This window comes from Sciurus vulgaris (assembly GCF_902686455.1).
Source record: "Sciurus vulgaris genome assembly, chromosome: 6".
Lineage (NCBI taxonomy): Eukaryota > Metazoa > Chordata > Mammalia > Rodentia > Sciuridae > Sciurus > Sciurus vulgaris.
This window is the reverse complement of record NC_136466.1, coordinates 57,020,090-57,034,187: the sequence shown is the minus strand read 5'-3', so window position 1 is coordinate 57,034,187 and position 14,098 is coordinate 57,020,090. Positions and strand designations below refer to the sequence as shown.

The following is a 14,098-nucleotide window of genomic DNA, read 5'->3' as shown; positions in this document are numbered from 1 at the left end:
TATACTTGTTGTGTAATATACATATATGCTTTGTGTAAATGTAGGAAGAGTATGAGAAGTTAGACCCTGACGCTTTCCCAATCAGCCATTCATTACCTATGAGACCTTGGCAACCTCTAAATAACCTCACTAAATCAGTTTCCACATTTGTAAAATGAAGGGATCAAATTAGATACCTCTAAGATCTTGTCTGCCACAAAAATTTTATGACTGACTTACAGTGATCTTAGATTTTTAAAATAATTTGTAACATAATTGTTCTGGTTTATATTGGTCTAGCTGCAGTAAAAGTCTGTAGAATATGGGTATCAAGAAAAAGAAAAAAAAAAAATCCAGAGGTGCTTTGACACTATAGACTCTTCTGCAAGGCAAGCAGACACTGAATAGCCAATTAATTTTGCTAAAACCTAAAATCTAGAAATATTATAAGTAATGTGTGAAACTCCTAATTCTAAAACATAACTACTACCCATCTACATATTTAAACCATATATTCTAAAACCAATATTTTAAGGGCTATCTCATTATTTTAAGTAAAATTCAAGAAGTACTTCACTAACATGAGTCATATAACCAAAAGGAAACTCTATGGCCCAACTGACAGCATGATGAAACTGGTATGACTCAACAACAAAAATGATCAAGATAAACAATAAGAAAATATTAAGAGATCATTTTTTTTTTCTTTTGGATGATTTTTTCCTAAACCTAAAACTTTCCAACAACTAATGAAAACATTTATCAAAATATATTCTTTATCATAAAATCTGTAACTAGTAATGAAAGAGGAAAAAAAAAAAAAGACTCCCAAGAAGCTTTTTATTTTGAGGTGGGTGCCGTGGTACATGCCTGTGATCTCAGCAACTCTGGAGGCTAATGCAGGAAGATCACAAATTCAAAGCCAACTTCAAAAAAAAAAAAAAGGCTGGGGAGATAGCTCAGCTGGTAGAGTGCTTGCCTCGAAAGCACTAAAGCTCTGAGTTCAATCCCCAGTACCACCAAAAAAAAAAAAGCTAACTTCAGCAACTTAGGAAGACCTTATCTCAAAATTAAAAAGGACTGGGCTGGGGGTGTGGCTTTTCCTTTTCCTCTATTTGCTAGAGAGTTAGCGCCTAGAAACCACCAGGCAGTTTGCCATGACACTGTTTAACAAAAAAACTTGCAAGAATAGGAACACAATTAACAGGTAAACAGGTAAAAGACCCTGAGCCTGGGTCTAAAACTGGCTACCAAGTTTTAGACATGGTTACTGCTATTTAACCACAGACGAGTCTCAGTTTCTTCATCTATAAAATGAATATCCACCTCAAGAGAAGAAACTCTGACTATATTACACCAAATGATTTCAAGTGGATTAAGCAACAGCTAAACCAGACAACAAGCAAGGAAGGAAAAAGGTAGGGAAAAGTAAAACAGAGGAAAAGGCAAGGACTAGAATGTAATTAATTATACGGAAAAAAGCAGTATCAACTCGGCATAAGAACAGGGAGGCCTATTTCTATCTGTTAAGATAGTGCCGTAGTCTGAATGTTTGCATCCCTCTGTCTTGCATATTAAAACCTTAAACTCCAATGCAATGGTATTAAGAATGAAGCCTTTGGGTGAATGCCCTCACAAAATAAGCTCAAGGGAGCTCATCTGCCCTTCCATCATGGGAGGACAAGATACAGTGAGAAGGTGGTACCATTTAGGAATCAGCAAATAGCCACTCGACCAATACCCACTCTGCGGTGCCTTGGACCTCCCAGACTTCTAAACTGTAAAAAACTAATTTCTATTGTTTATAAATTAGTGAGAAGCAGCACAAAAATAATAAGTCAGACTATGGAAGGCAACTGTCTATTCTTAAAATCTTTTAAGAAGAGTGAGGTATAAAGAGAAATACTGGGACTAGAAGAAAAAAAAATTATTGGCCTGCAGGTTCTAGGTATGTCACTGAACTCGCCTAGGTCTGGGTTGGACCAAAATGAACTCAAGGTCCTTCTAGCTCCAGTGTTACATGAAAACTTTTAAATGTTATCGGGACAAAACAGTTCTAAGGGTGGGAGGGGTAGGGGGGGAAGGGAAAAAAACAGAATGAATCAAACAACATTATCTTATGTAAATTTCTGATTACACAAACGGTACACCTTTACTCCATGTACAGAGAAACAACATGTATCCCATTTGTTTACAATAAAAAAAAGTTCTAAATTAATTTAGAATTTTATATATCAAATAATAAAGTACCTATGACAATGTAAACCGATTTTTTACATCACCTATTTTATCTGACCTATTTTCTACTGTTTTCTGGATTCCCACAATAAAAGTGCTGAGTTTTATAATCAGAAGATTTTATTTTTACTAAAAAAAAAAAAAAAGAAAACTTTCATCAAGAGTAAAATAAAAGTTTATTCCTCTGTAAAAAAATTCAAAACAAGATGTCCTTCCTTGGGCTGGGGTTGCAGCTCAGTGGTAAAGCACTTGCCTAGCACACATGAGACACTAGGTTCAATTCTCAGCACCACATAAAAATAAAAAAATAAAATAAAATAAGGTATCGTGTCCATCTACAACTAAAAAATATACATAAAAAAGATATACTCTCTTAAAAAAAAAAAAAAAAAAAAAAAAAAAAGATGTCCTTCCTTAAGGAAAATGGAAGAAGTTACTTCCCAAGTCATTAAAGTAAGCAACAAATCACTAACTCATGCTGTATATTCATACTGCTGTCTATGTCCTCTGTATCCATATTGACATCACCGTAGCCTGAAGTGACTTGAAGCTGTGTCCATGCCCGCTCAAACTAAACCTGAAGCACACCACCATGGACTGGCAGGTAGCCAGTCAACATAGCCAGCAATGCTGTCATTTGCCACTTATATGTACCAATGAATGAATGAATGAATGAATGAAGCCACTGAGTTTTTAACCAATTCAGATATTAATGCTACTTCCTAAGACCCTAATTATTAAGTATTTTAAGCACAAATAGTTTGTCTAGAAACACAAAGCATTCACCGCCCACTTTTTGCATAGTTTGCATCATTTTGATTTCCAGTCATAGCAAAAAAAGGACTGTGTCAGGAACAGCACCCTGTAGAGAGGAAGTTATTGGATGGGGCAGAAAAGCTAGGTCCTAGGGTGGGTCCAGTGAAGAAACCATCATGTCCCTTAGCTCCATGTAATCTATTAATTAGGATAACAGTATCTGCCTCAGAGGATGCTTATGCAAAGCAAAACAAAAATGTCTAGGAAAGAATTATGAAAACCTGAGTGCAAAATAATACCATCATGTGTGACAAACAGAGAGAAGTGTCATCAGGCAGGTAAAGCAGGTAGACCACTGTGGTAGAGATGGCCTTCCATTTTAACTTTAGTTCTACTCAGGAGAAGGTATTTACCTCTTTCTGTAGATTAGAAAGTTGAGATGAAAGGCTTTCAATTCTCATTCGACTTTCCATCAGTTCTTCTCTGGCACTGTTAACAGTAGAAGTATTCATCTCTGAGGACAATCTGGCATTCTCAAGCTAAGAGACACAGCAAGTCACAGTCAGTCTTATGAAGTGAATTAAAACTAACAAATGAGGAAGCATGATTTACCTAAAGACATTTCAAACCTAAGTCCTGCTGGTAACTGGTTGATGAAACAGGAAAAGCATCAGTAAGTTTGCTGACATGGTTTGAACTACCTTAAGTCTGTCTGTCTAACTTTTGAACTCACTTCCTAAAATATGAGCTTTAACAATATTAATGTATCTGGGTCTTCAGTTTTAGTACTTCAATATTTCATCCACTAAACCTTTAATGACAAGATAACACTGCTAATAAAGCATGATGATGTTTTTAGGAAAACACCATGTACCTCTAACCCACCAAATCCAATACAGAACAGATTATTCCACACCAGACAGAAATACACCCTTTCAGAAGCACAGACGGTCCCTCAGGTAATTATCACATTCCTCCAAATGCCCATAACATTCTACTGTGTATGGTGTGTGTGTGTGAGGAACATTTTTACATTGCCTCACTGGCTCCCTTTAAGCCACACAGCCTATGATTAATCCTCACTTTAGGCTCCTCTGTCTAGCTCAGTGCCCAGCACTCAGTAACTGCTTGACAACTGAAGGTACTCTTAAATAAGTTCTCTCTTTCATGAGCCAAATGCTTCTTCATAAAATGACTAAAACCCAAAATGAACAGTTGGAGGTCATGCAATGGAAATTATTTTCAATAACTATCACTCTCATTTTCTAAGTTTGCCCCTAATAATTATTTTTAATTAAATCAAGTAACATTTAACACATGAAGTAAAATCATTTACCAGCAAAGCCTGATTTTTTTTTTCTTTTTTTGCTATTAGAAGTACAATATTCCTGTAATACTTTTTAAATAAATAATAATAACAGAGGATGAAATATCAGAGACTATCTATTTGGCCTTTGTACAAAAAAAAAACCCAGGTGTAGTGGTCATGTCTATGTACAATGATGATATGGATGTCAGAAGTAGAAGATATACAACACTCATTTACTACTAAATGGATGTTAGGGCAGCGTGATTGGTACTTTGTTACTAGAAGAAAAATATTTCAGACACTTGGGTTTAACTACTACAACACGAAATGAGTAATAAATAGGACAAAAAGAGCAACTTTTATCTCTAATAAAATTGAAACGATCCTTTCTTCTACAAAGTTCTAGTAATAACAGGTTATAGAAAAATACATTTTAAAAAATATCCATTTTCTATATTGATAGAGACTGAATGAATCATTTAAGATAAACAACAAAACAGTCACTTCAGGGTGACTGTGAAGTACTGCCTTTGGGTGTTAAAACAAACCCTGTGAAGAATGCTCACCTTGGCGTGGTAAGTCTGCTCAAGCTCTTCCTTGTACAGCCTCACTTGGGCATCATGTTGCTCTCTCATCTCATGAAGGGCTTGAGCCAGCTTGTACTCATACTCGATCTGACGTCCAGAATCCACCTCTACCAAGCGCGTTTCATGCTTTCTTCTTGTCTCATTAATCTCCTGGGGAAGAAAAATGACACAAAACCAAGTCACTTACCATGGCTGCAATGGTACAATCTGAGGACTATTAGAGCTGTTTGAAGTTTTACACACTAATTTCCTCATGTCTGTCCTAGGACAGGCATATGGATATACTTTGTTGACTCAGTTTTCTGGTGAGAAAATTTTTGAGATGGAATTAATAACATAAAATGGTATTACCTCAAGTTGTAGGAATTTTCTATGTCTTTTCAGGAATATTGTTCTTTTATATCTCTAAAAGCATGAAATGACCTTCTGGATTATTTACAAAGTTTTTCAAAATGCCATGTAATCATGGATAACTAGACAGTATCCCAAGTCATTAAAGTAAGCAGCAAATCACTAAATCATGCTGTATATTTATACAGCTGTCTATGACCTCTGTATCCATAGTGACAGTATACTACATTACACACTGAACAGTAACTATTTTTCTAAATTGTTTTAATTAATGATCCTAAGAACACCTGTGAAAAAGATACATATAGAGAGTTAAACTATCAGTCCAGATAACTACAAGTCAAGATTGATCTGCAATAAAATTATTATCTAGGACATAGTAATAGGCAGAGCAAAGAATTTACATGGCCTCTTTTTTAACTATTGTTAAATTATCACAATCAATTGACACAGGGGATAGGGTCTTATTAAAAATATTACTTGACTAACTCAACTACATATAACAATTCACTATTAAAGAAAAGTTATAGTAGTCATGATCCTTCACTATTTTTAAGGAAATAACCAAACACAACTGCAATGAAAAATCTGTGTCTAAGAACACAAGGGCAAGAATGAAATTTCCATTCCAGCTTCTCACTATAAAAAGAAAAGATTTGTTTAATGGCAATAATTTAAAAAGCCACAAGAGGGCAGTATAACCCACTGAAGTTGGTGTTTATGTATCTTGGTGCATATATTTTCCAGTACATTTCCTCATCCTTTCTTCTAGCCATTGCAGAGGAAAATTAACTTGACAGAAGCAGAAAAATCGGAAAATCAGGGTTCATATCCCAGTTCTGCTACCAACCTCCCAGAGGTCACATCTGTTTAGCAAATGATACTTATATCATAAAAACTTGCAAATAAAAGGTTCGACAAATATTGAACACCTACTAATGGTATGCCTTTTGTCTACCTCACTTACTCTTTCATTTTTCTCCCTGCTCTTTTCCCTGTTCATAATAAGGAAATTCAATTTATTGAAGTGACTTCAATGTGGAGGAAAAAAAAGTTAAGAAAAATATTTTAAAATTAAAGATGGTACCCACTCTAAAAATATTAAATTACATTTTACTGATGCCATTTTTCAAATTTTAGGTAGAATCAGAGACCTTAATTCCAAGAAAAAAATAATCTATTCCTGATAATCCACACATAATAACCAAAAAATAAGCAATGATACATCAGGGACAATTTTAAAAGTACAAAACAAAAAAATAAATCAACTTCACATAATATCTAATTTTGTGGTAAAGCACTTGCCTAGCAGCCATAAGACCCTAGGTTCAATCTCCACACTGCAAAAAACAAACAAGACTGCTTTTATAAAGCAACACTAGTCAAGAATTATATAATAGCACTATAGGTCACAAAGTACTTCCAAACAGCCTTTCACTTTGATCCTTATCATGCCTTGGAGAAAAAATAGTATAAGCATTTCCTTTTAAAGAATAAACAGACTCAAGAGTCATCCAAGATCTGCTTGTCCAATACAACTGGCACCAAAGATGCATATTTAAATTATTTAAACACCATTAAGAAAAATGGATTTATATTATTTTCTCAATTAAAAAAGATATTTTAAACTGCTACAATGGATTCCTATTAAGTCTTTGATAATCACTATTTTCAAAATTATACTACTAATTCCAATCTTTTTCAATTTTTAGGAAATATACATTAACCTTTCTTCAATTTTACTATTTCCTCTGTTTAGCATGTTTTGCATCTACCTACCTTTGACACTGCAGTTAAGGATTATAAATGCTATTTAAAATTTTTCATATATACTTATGATTGCTGTAAGCAGCTGGACTTCAAATGGGTCCCCACGATTGCAGCCTCCAGGTATTCACATCCTAGTATAATACCCTATCTCCTTCCTCACAATGAATCAGTATGGAAATGGTACATGTCACTGCTACAATTAAGTTATAGAAAAAATGAGGCTTCTCTCTTGGTCTCCTGCTCACTCACTCTCTCCCCCATGGTTCATTCTTGGGGAAAGGCAACATCATGAGTAGCCCTATGGAGACCAGGTGGCAAGGAACTGATATCTCCTGCCTAGGAAGCAGTTCCTCTAGACCAATTGAAAGTTTGCAACCTCATGAGATCCTGCAATAGAACCACCAATTTAGATTAAAATTTTGGAGTACTCTATTAAGCAGCAAGAGATAACTAATGCAAATGCTTAAACATGTTCAAAGTAATTAGCTTCTGTGACCAAGCCTTTATAAGTCAGATGAAGTGATATCATATGTTTATCTTAATAGCTTGACCTCTTAGATGCAGTCTTTTATTTTCTTTATTTCAGAGGTACTCGGGATTCAAACCAGGACCTCCTGCACACTAGGCAAATGCTCTACTACTGAGCTATACTCCCAGACCAGATGAAGTCTTTTTAGTAGCATTAACTTGAACAGTTTACCTGTAAAATTTCTATCCCCAAATCTTTTCCCTTCAGCTAATATATTTCTTGTGGGAAAGAAATCATAAAATATATTTAAATAATTTGTCTTACTTTTTTTTTCTTTATAAAAGTAAAATTATATATAATTACCTCTTCGTACATGTTTTTACGAAACTCCAAGTCCTCAGTAAGGCTCTGGCAACGATTCTCCAAATCCACTTTAAGTAAAGTTTCATCTGCTAACTGTTTTTTGGCAGCAGTTAAAGAGGCTTCCAACTATTACAAGAAAAAAAATTGTGATAAAAATTACACAGCAATCATTTAACAATGAATTTAAAATACATATGAATCAAATCAAATGTTACAATTTCTATACATTTATCAAGGTATGATTACCTCATTTTAACCTTTAACATAGTGTGTTCATTTGCTGGTCCCACCCACAGGGTACCATACCAGATCACCTGTCAAAATGGTAATGGCCAACAGGATATAGAGCAAAGGCCTAATACTCCTATTTTAAAAATTAAACCAATGATTTTTAGTGAACCACTTTCATATTTTCCTATGTGCAAGGAATAGTAATGCAACATTTTCTTTCCCCACCTCACATTTTGGTACAACTATGAAATAGGTTCTGATAGCAAAGGACAAAGCACCTAAGCAAGAAAGAAAGACTGGCAAGATCTATATAACCCTCATAAATGACTGAGAGGTGATCAAGTTTGCACGTTAGATACCTTAAGATTTTCTTCAGGCAAGTCATTAAAAAATAAAATAAAATAAAATAAAATTCCAAAATAAACATATAGCCTTTAAAAATCAACCAATCAAACCAAGGATTAAGACGCATGGCAATTAACGTGCCAAATACGGCTCAAAAGCAAAGTTTACCTTACCTGAGCTATCTGATCTTTCAGATCCTCTAAGTCTCCCTCTAAACTTTTTTTGTCACCAAGTGCAGTAGCCAGAGCTGCATCTTTAGAGTTCAGTGCTGCTTCATATTCTCGAAGTTTGATCTGGGCTCCACTAAGGTCAGATTCTTTCTTAGCATAACTGTAATACATTTCAAAAAGCACAGATATCAAATTATACCCGATTTTGAATTGTTCTCCTTGCTTGCTTAAGTGAGAAATAAAAGAAGAGGCAGTTTAAATAAGGGTTACCCAAACTATTAACATTAGGGACATTAGATCTAGAGTTTTTGGTGGATAATAACATTCTCCTTCAAGGTCACATGATTACTAGAGTACCACTCTTGGTTATCTGAATAAGAACACATTTCTTCCTTTTCTATAAAGAGACATTAAGAAAAGATATTTTTGAAGAAATTTATTTTAAATATAATGCAACAAAAAAACCAATATGTATATGAGACAGGCAAGATATAAAATGAGATTAAATACAGAAGAATGAAATTATTTTTGTATTATTATGTTTCTGTTGATAATGGTGGTGGTGTTACTGGGGATCAAACCCAGAATCTTGAGCAAGCTAGGCAAGTGCTCTATGACTAAGCTACACCTCCAGTCAGTATTAAGTTATTTTAAGAAGCAATTTTATAACTTAATAATGTTATCAGTCATAAAGGCTTTTGTTCTGTATTTTTCACTTGGTGATATAACATCAAGATACATGTATACAGTGTGTGTGTGTGTGTGTGTGTGTGTGTGTGTGTGTATAAAAATGTTAATAAGTGACCCCAAGAAGCTTGAAAGCAACTTCCACTTCTTAAATGAAGTGATTTGAAGTTTCCCTAACTACAAATAGGGGCCTTTCTAATATTTTGTAGAAAAACTATTTTATACTATTAACTACTAAAAAATGAAGTTTTATTTATTTATTTATTTATTTGGTACCAGGGATTGAACTCAGGGACACTCAACCACTAAGCCACATCCCCAGTCCTATTTTGTATGTTATTTAGAGAGGGTCTCACCTCATGGTTGCTAAGACTGACTTTGAACTCATGATCCTCCTGCCTCAGCCTACCGAGCTGCTGGGATTACAGGCGTGTGCCACCACACCCAGCAAAATGAAGTTTTAACTGAGCTTTCTTTTTCTTTAAATATTAACTTTTTATTAAATTGGATTCTAAATTATAAAATTAAAGTTTCTTTGGCTATAGTTTGTCTAATTATTTTATTTTAAAGGACAGTTTTTTCCTCATTAAAGTAATTATCATGGTTACATAGGAAGTCTTAATATCAAAATTTTCAGTAACTATTCTTAGGTAAAACTGCTAATGTAGAAATTATTTCTACAACTGACATTTGAAAAAGGAATTTTTAGTTAATTGAAATGTTAAAACAGTCTTGTAATATTAAAAGAAAATGAATCAATCAATAAATAAACCAAATGATAAGAAAATACAACTTAAAGAGAAGACTTCTTACACATTTTGGTATCAATACAACTAAAATCTCAGCAGATTTTCCCCTAAAGCCCATATTTTTAAAAGCCACAAGATGGCAGGCTTTCACTGAAAACTAGTCTAGAAGGGGTTAAAGAAAACCACACACATACAATCATAATCTATAACCAGAAAGGTTATCACCACTTCACGCAAGCATTGGGTCTTTGCAGGAATAGAATTGAATCTTGTGAAGGAATCACTATTTTAATCCACTATAAAGTGACCAGAGTTGGAATAGGATACACAGCATAATATAATACATGATTTAAAGCAAAACTGTATATTGTCGAGTACTGCACAATACTTAACAAAAGCTACTAGCTCAAAATTAATTATTTAACAACTACAAAATCTCTGCTGTACCATTATCTAGTGTTTCAATCTCAGACCATTATGTAGTGCTTCATAAATGGAGAGTAAACTATGCCTTCCAGGAACCGACAGTCTACCAAAAATGATGCTGAACAAAATATTGCGATGATTTTATACTACTGCATGCAGTGGTCTGTAAAAATGGACTTATTTTATGAAGTATCCTCTTTGTGTGTATATTGAATCACATTGATTTACTGGGTAATACATGCATATAGCTTGAGACTCTGTATTTCACCAAGTGAAAGATACAGTGCAACCTTTTGTACAGTGTAGAAAATACAAGAAATCAAAAATTAATTGAAGGCAGGAAACCTAGATGACTAAAAAATGTAAGTTCTTTCACAAAACAAAACAAGGTAAAGAGTGGAGAGTACTGCAAAAGGAGCTTAGGGCAGATAGTTCCTATTGTCCTTAAGTCTCAAACACCCTTCAGCTCTACAAACAAAATGCTCTATATTCAAACATTTCTCTTCTTCCTCCTCGAGTCCATAACATTAACACAGGGAGAAAAAAATTAATGTTTCATAAAGCTAATAAAAGGAGGAAAGCCACTACTTCTGTATCTTGCACACACTTTTAATTACACTGATCATACAAATTCCTATATTTGTGGATGTGCTTAACTACTTCAAGAGACAGAACTCTTTGAGGGCAAGACCCATACTTATTATCCCTCTATCTTCTATACAGAAAGCCTGTAGATTATTGCCATTTTGCTAACTATTAAAAGAATGTGGGGCGGGGGGGATAGCTCAGTGACAGTACATGCATGTCTGAGACCCTGCATTTGATTTTCAGCAACTTCCCCCCAAAAAAAGAAGGAAAAAAGAAACCTACACACACACCTTCCTAGAAAGCCCCATCCTGCTTTTTTTCATTCCATGAAATAACATCCTTTTCAAGAAGAAAAAAGTAACTGATACTTTCCCATGTAACACACACACACACAAGACTACACCCAAGTTTCCATCAGATTAATAGCCTTGAATCAATGAGCTTTATGTCCGATGAGTTGCCAATACCATAGGATTAAGGACACATGGAGGCCATGCAGTGAACATTTTGAACATAATCTTTTAGTTTTCTAACTGTATTTTTTTCATTCACTAAATACAGTGTGGAAAGTCCAAATGTGCTATCAGCATATGGTGAAAGTGCAGAAGCCTGCAGAACTGACATCCTAAAACACAGACATACTAATTTGCTGAAGCTATTAAGTGTAGAGAGGTATCTGACAGTGTGGTGGAACAAAGAACAATTTAAACAGGAATCCAAAGTATTTGAAGTTATCACTGAAGGTGTTAGAATACATTTTTCTTTGACTGTATTTCCTGACTGGCTTTGTTCAGTATTATTGACCTGCCCGACTAAACTATTTCCACCTCCAGATAAAGAGAACTTCTATTGTTTTCATTTAAATTCAATATGTGAATCTAATGCTACAAATATGCACAATCCTGAAAATAAGTCAAAAAACATTCCCATTTCCTTTAGATATTTTACACTGGGGTTGGGGGGGGGGGGGCAACCACAGCCAGGAAAACAAATAGCTTTATAAAACGCAGTTAGCACTCTATCCTAAGAATTCCCTCCCTTAGCAAAGTTAGCTTTCATTTCAAATAAGCTTGAATTTCAGTCACATTAAGCAACCAGGACTAATCAAATATTTGACCATTAAAGAAATAATCAGCTAGAAAGTATACATTTACATTCCTGTTAACATTCTCCAGCAGTGACTAAAGAATAAGACATGGCTTTAGTGATATACTATGATGTTCTTTCCCAATAAAACCTAGTACTATTAACTATCTGGGACACAGCCCTATCCTTTTCAGAGTCCTGTAAGACTAACTTAAATGCAACAGTTACTCATCACTTTCTGAATTCCTCCTGCCATCTCTTACCACCAGCAATACCATGTACTTTACTGCTCAGACCAAGTTGGTTGTTCAACTTACAGTTTGACCTTGACTGGTTTTAGGAACGTTTAAACCTTGGCTTCTTTTATTTATTTATTTATTTATTTTTTTTTTTTTTTGCGGTGCTAGGGATGGAACCCAGGGGTCTGTGCTTGCAAGGCAAGCACTTTACCAACTGAGCTATATCCCAGCCCAAACCTTGGCTTCTGTACTGAAGTAGTTACTTGTCTGTGGAACTCAGTGTCTAAACTTTGCCCTTTGCACTTTCTGTTGTGATGGCTAGTCTTACTTCCTTTTATGTGTCCATCATTTGTTTAGGTGAACCTCATTCCAGACCAGTCTGACCTCAAAAAAGAAGAGGTCTGAAAATGCACCCAGTTACATATCTGCTAGAAATGTTCAATGGACCTCTTCAGGAAATACATAATTACTATATAAAGTAACTGTAGAGCATAGTTTTTCAAGTCATACCACATACATAATAATGTGCTGAAAACCATTTAAGAACTACTAAGTATATGACAATTAACTACTTGAAAATAAATTAATAAACATATCGTTATCATAAACTTAAAAAAATAAGATCAGTTAAACAGAAAACAAAGAAAGTGTGAAAGAGAACTCAATCTGGAATCTTCCAGGAACTAATACATAGAACAATTAGAAGCTCAACACAAAATAGTTTAAATTAGGTATTGGCAAATTTTCACCCTCCTATTAACATTTTCTTGGTCATTTTGTGTCATATCTGATACAAATGCTTAGCTGAATGAAATTCTTAGTTTGGTCAGTAGCACAACCACAGAAGAATGAAGGTTTCTCTTAGTAACTCGCAATGTAGCTGTGGGCAAAGAATCTGTATTCACTTTTAGGACAGGACCTATAGACATTCTTGGGTTTAGTTTCCTTATTTTATAAGTCATAAATTTTATTTTTCCATATGTACTTTTGTCTTTGTTCTTTGATTTCCATATACCAAATGTGCAAAAAATCATGTTAAACAATTAAAGACCTAAATTATAAATGGTCTCTTATTTGGCAGATTACATACCTAGAAAAAAGTATAAAGTTAACTTCTGGATTATTAAATGTTGATGAAATTTGCCAGAGATTCTTATGGTACTACATATGCATGGGAGTGGACAAGGTCAAGATTGTGTTCATTAAATGCTTGCTAAGTGAAAAAAACCTGCTGAATATACATGTTCTCATGAAAAAAATTCATTCAAGATATAATTATTGATAGATCTACGAATATAAACTTTCAAAAGCTACACAGTTGAAAAAAAGAAACTGGACAAGAGCTGTTCATGTTTCCAAATATAAAAAATAGAAATATAATTACTTGGGATTTTTACTCCTGCCTTAATATGTCAGACAAACCAATAGTACTAAAAAACAGAAAATAGACAACTTTCAAGTTAGTTTCAAATTCCACTAAATTCTCTCTACTTAGATCACTTCCTAGCTTATAATATCTTCCTTTAAGAAGCTATTATAGACTATCATCTTATATAAGAGAATCAACACACAGACTGAGAATTTTCTGAGGCACATCCTGTAATCTCCTGGATGGAAATGAGGTTACCAGAGCAGATGAAAGAGAAACAAAGAATGCCAAGCCAATGCTGTGCTTTCTTGGTGTCCAGGTACCTTTCTTAACTCAGCATTCATCCCTTTTTGCTTTAGGACCATTCTTGTTTAGAAAAAATATAT

General features: G+C 34.3%; 1 protein-coding gene across 1 annotated transcript in view; it reads right to left on the bottom strand.

Moving 5' to 3' along the window:
• Nucleotides 1–14,098, bottom strand: part of LMNB1 (lamin B1) — a 50,272-nt gene that overhangs the window by 17,963 nt on the left and 18,211 nt on the right. Inside the window, exons 2-5 of the mRNA XM_079145627.1 lie at nucleotides 8,572–8,728; nucleotides 7,823–7,948; nucleotides 4,849–5,019; nucleotides 3,387–3,512 (exon numbers count right to left, since the gene is read on the bottom strand). Of these exons, the coding sequence (XP_079001753.1) occupies nucleotides 3,387–3,512; nucleotides 4,849–5,019; nucleotides 7,823–7,948; nucleotides 8,572–8,728 (580 nt within the window). The remainder of the gene's footprint in view (nucleotides 1–3,386; nucleotides 3,513–4,848; nucleotides 5,020–7,822; nucleotides 7,949–8,571; nucleotides 8,729–14,098) is intronic.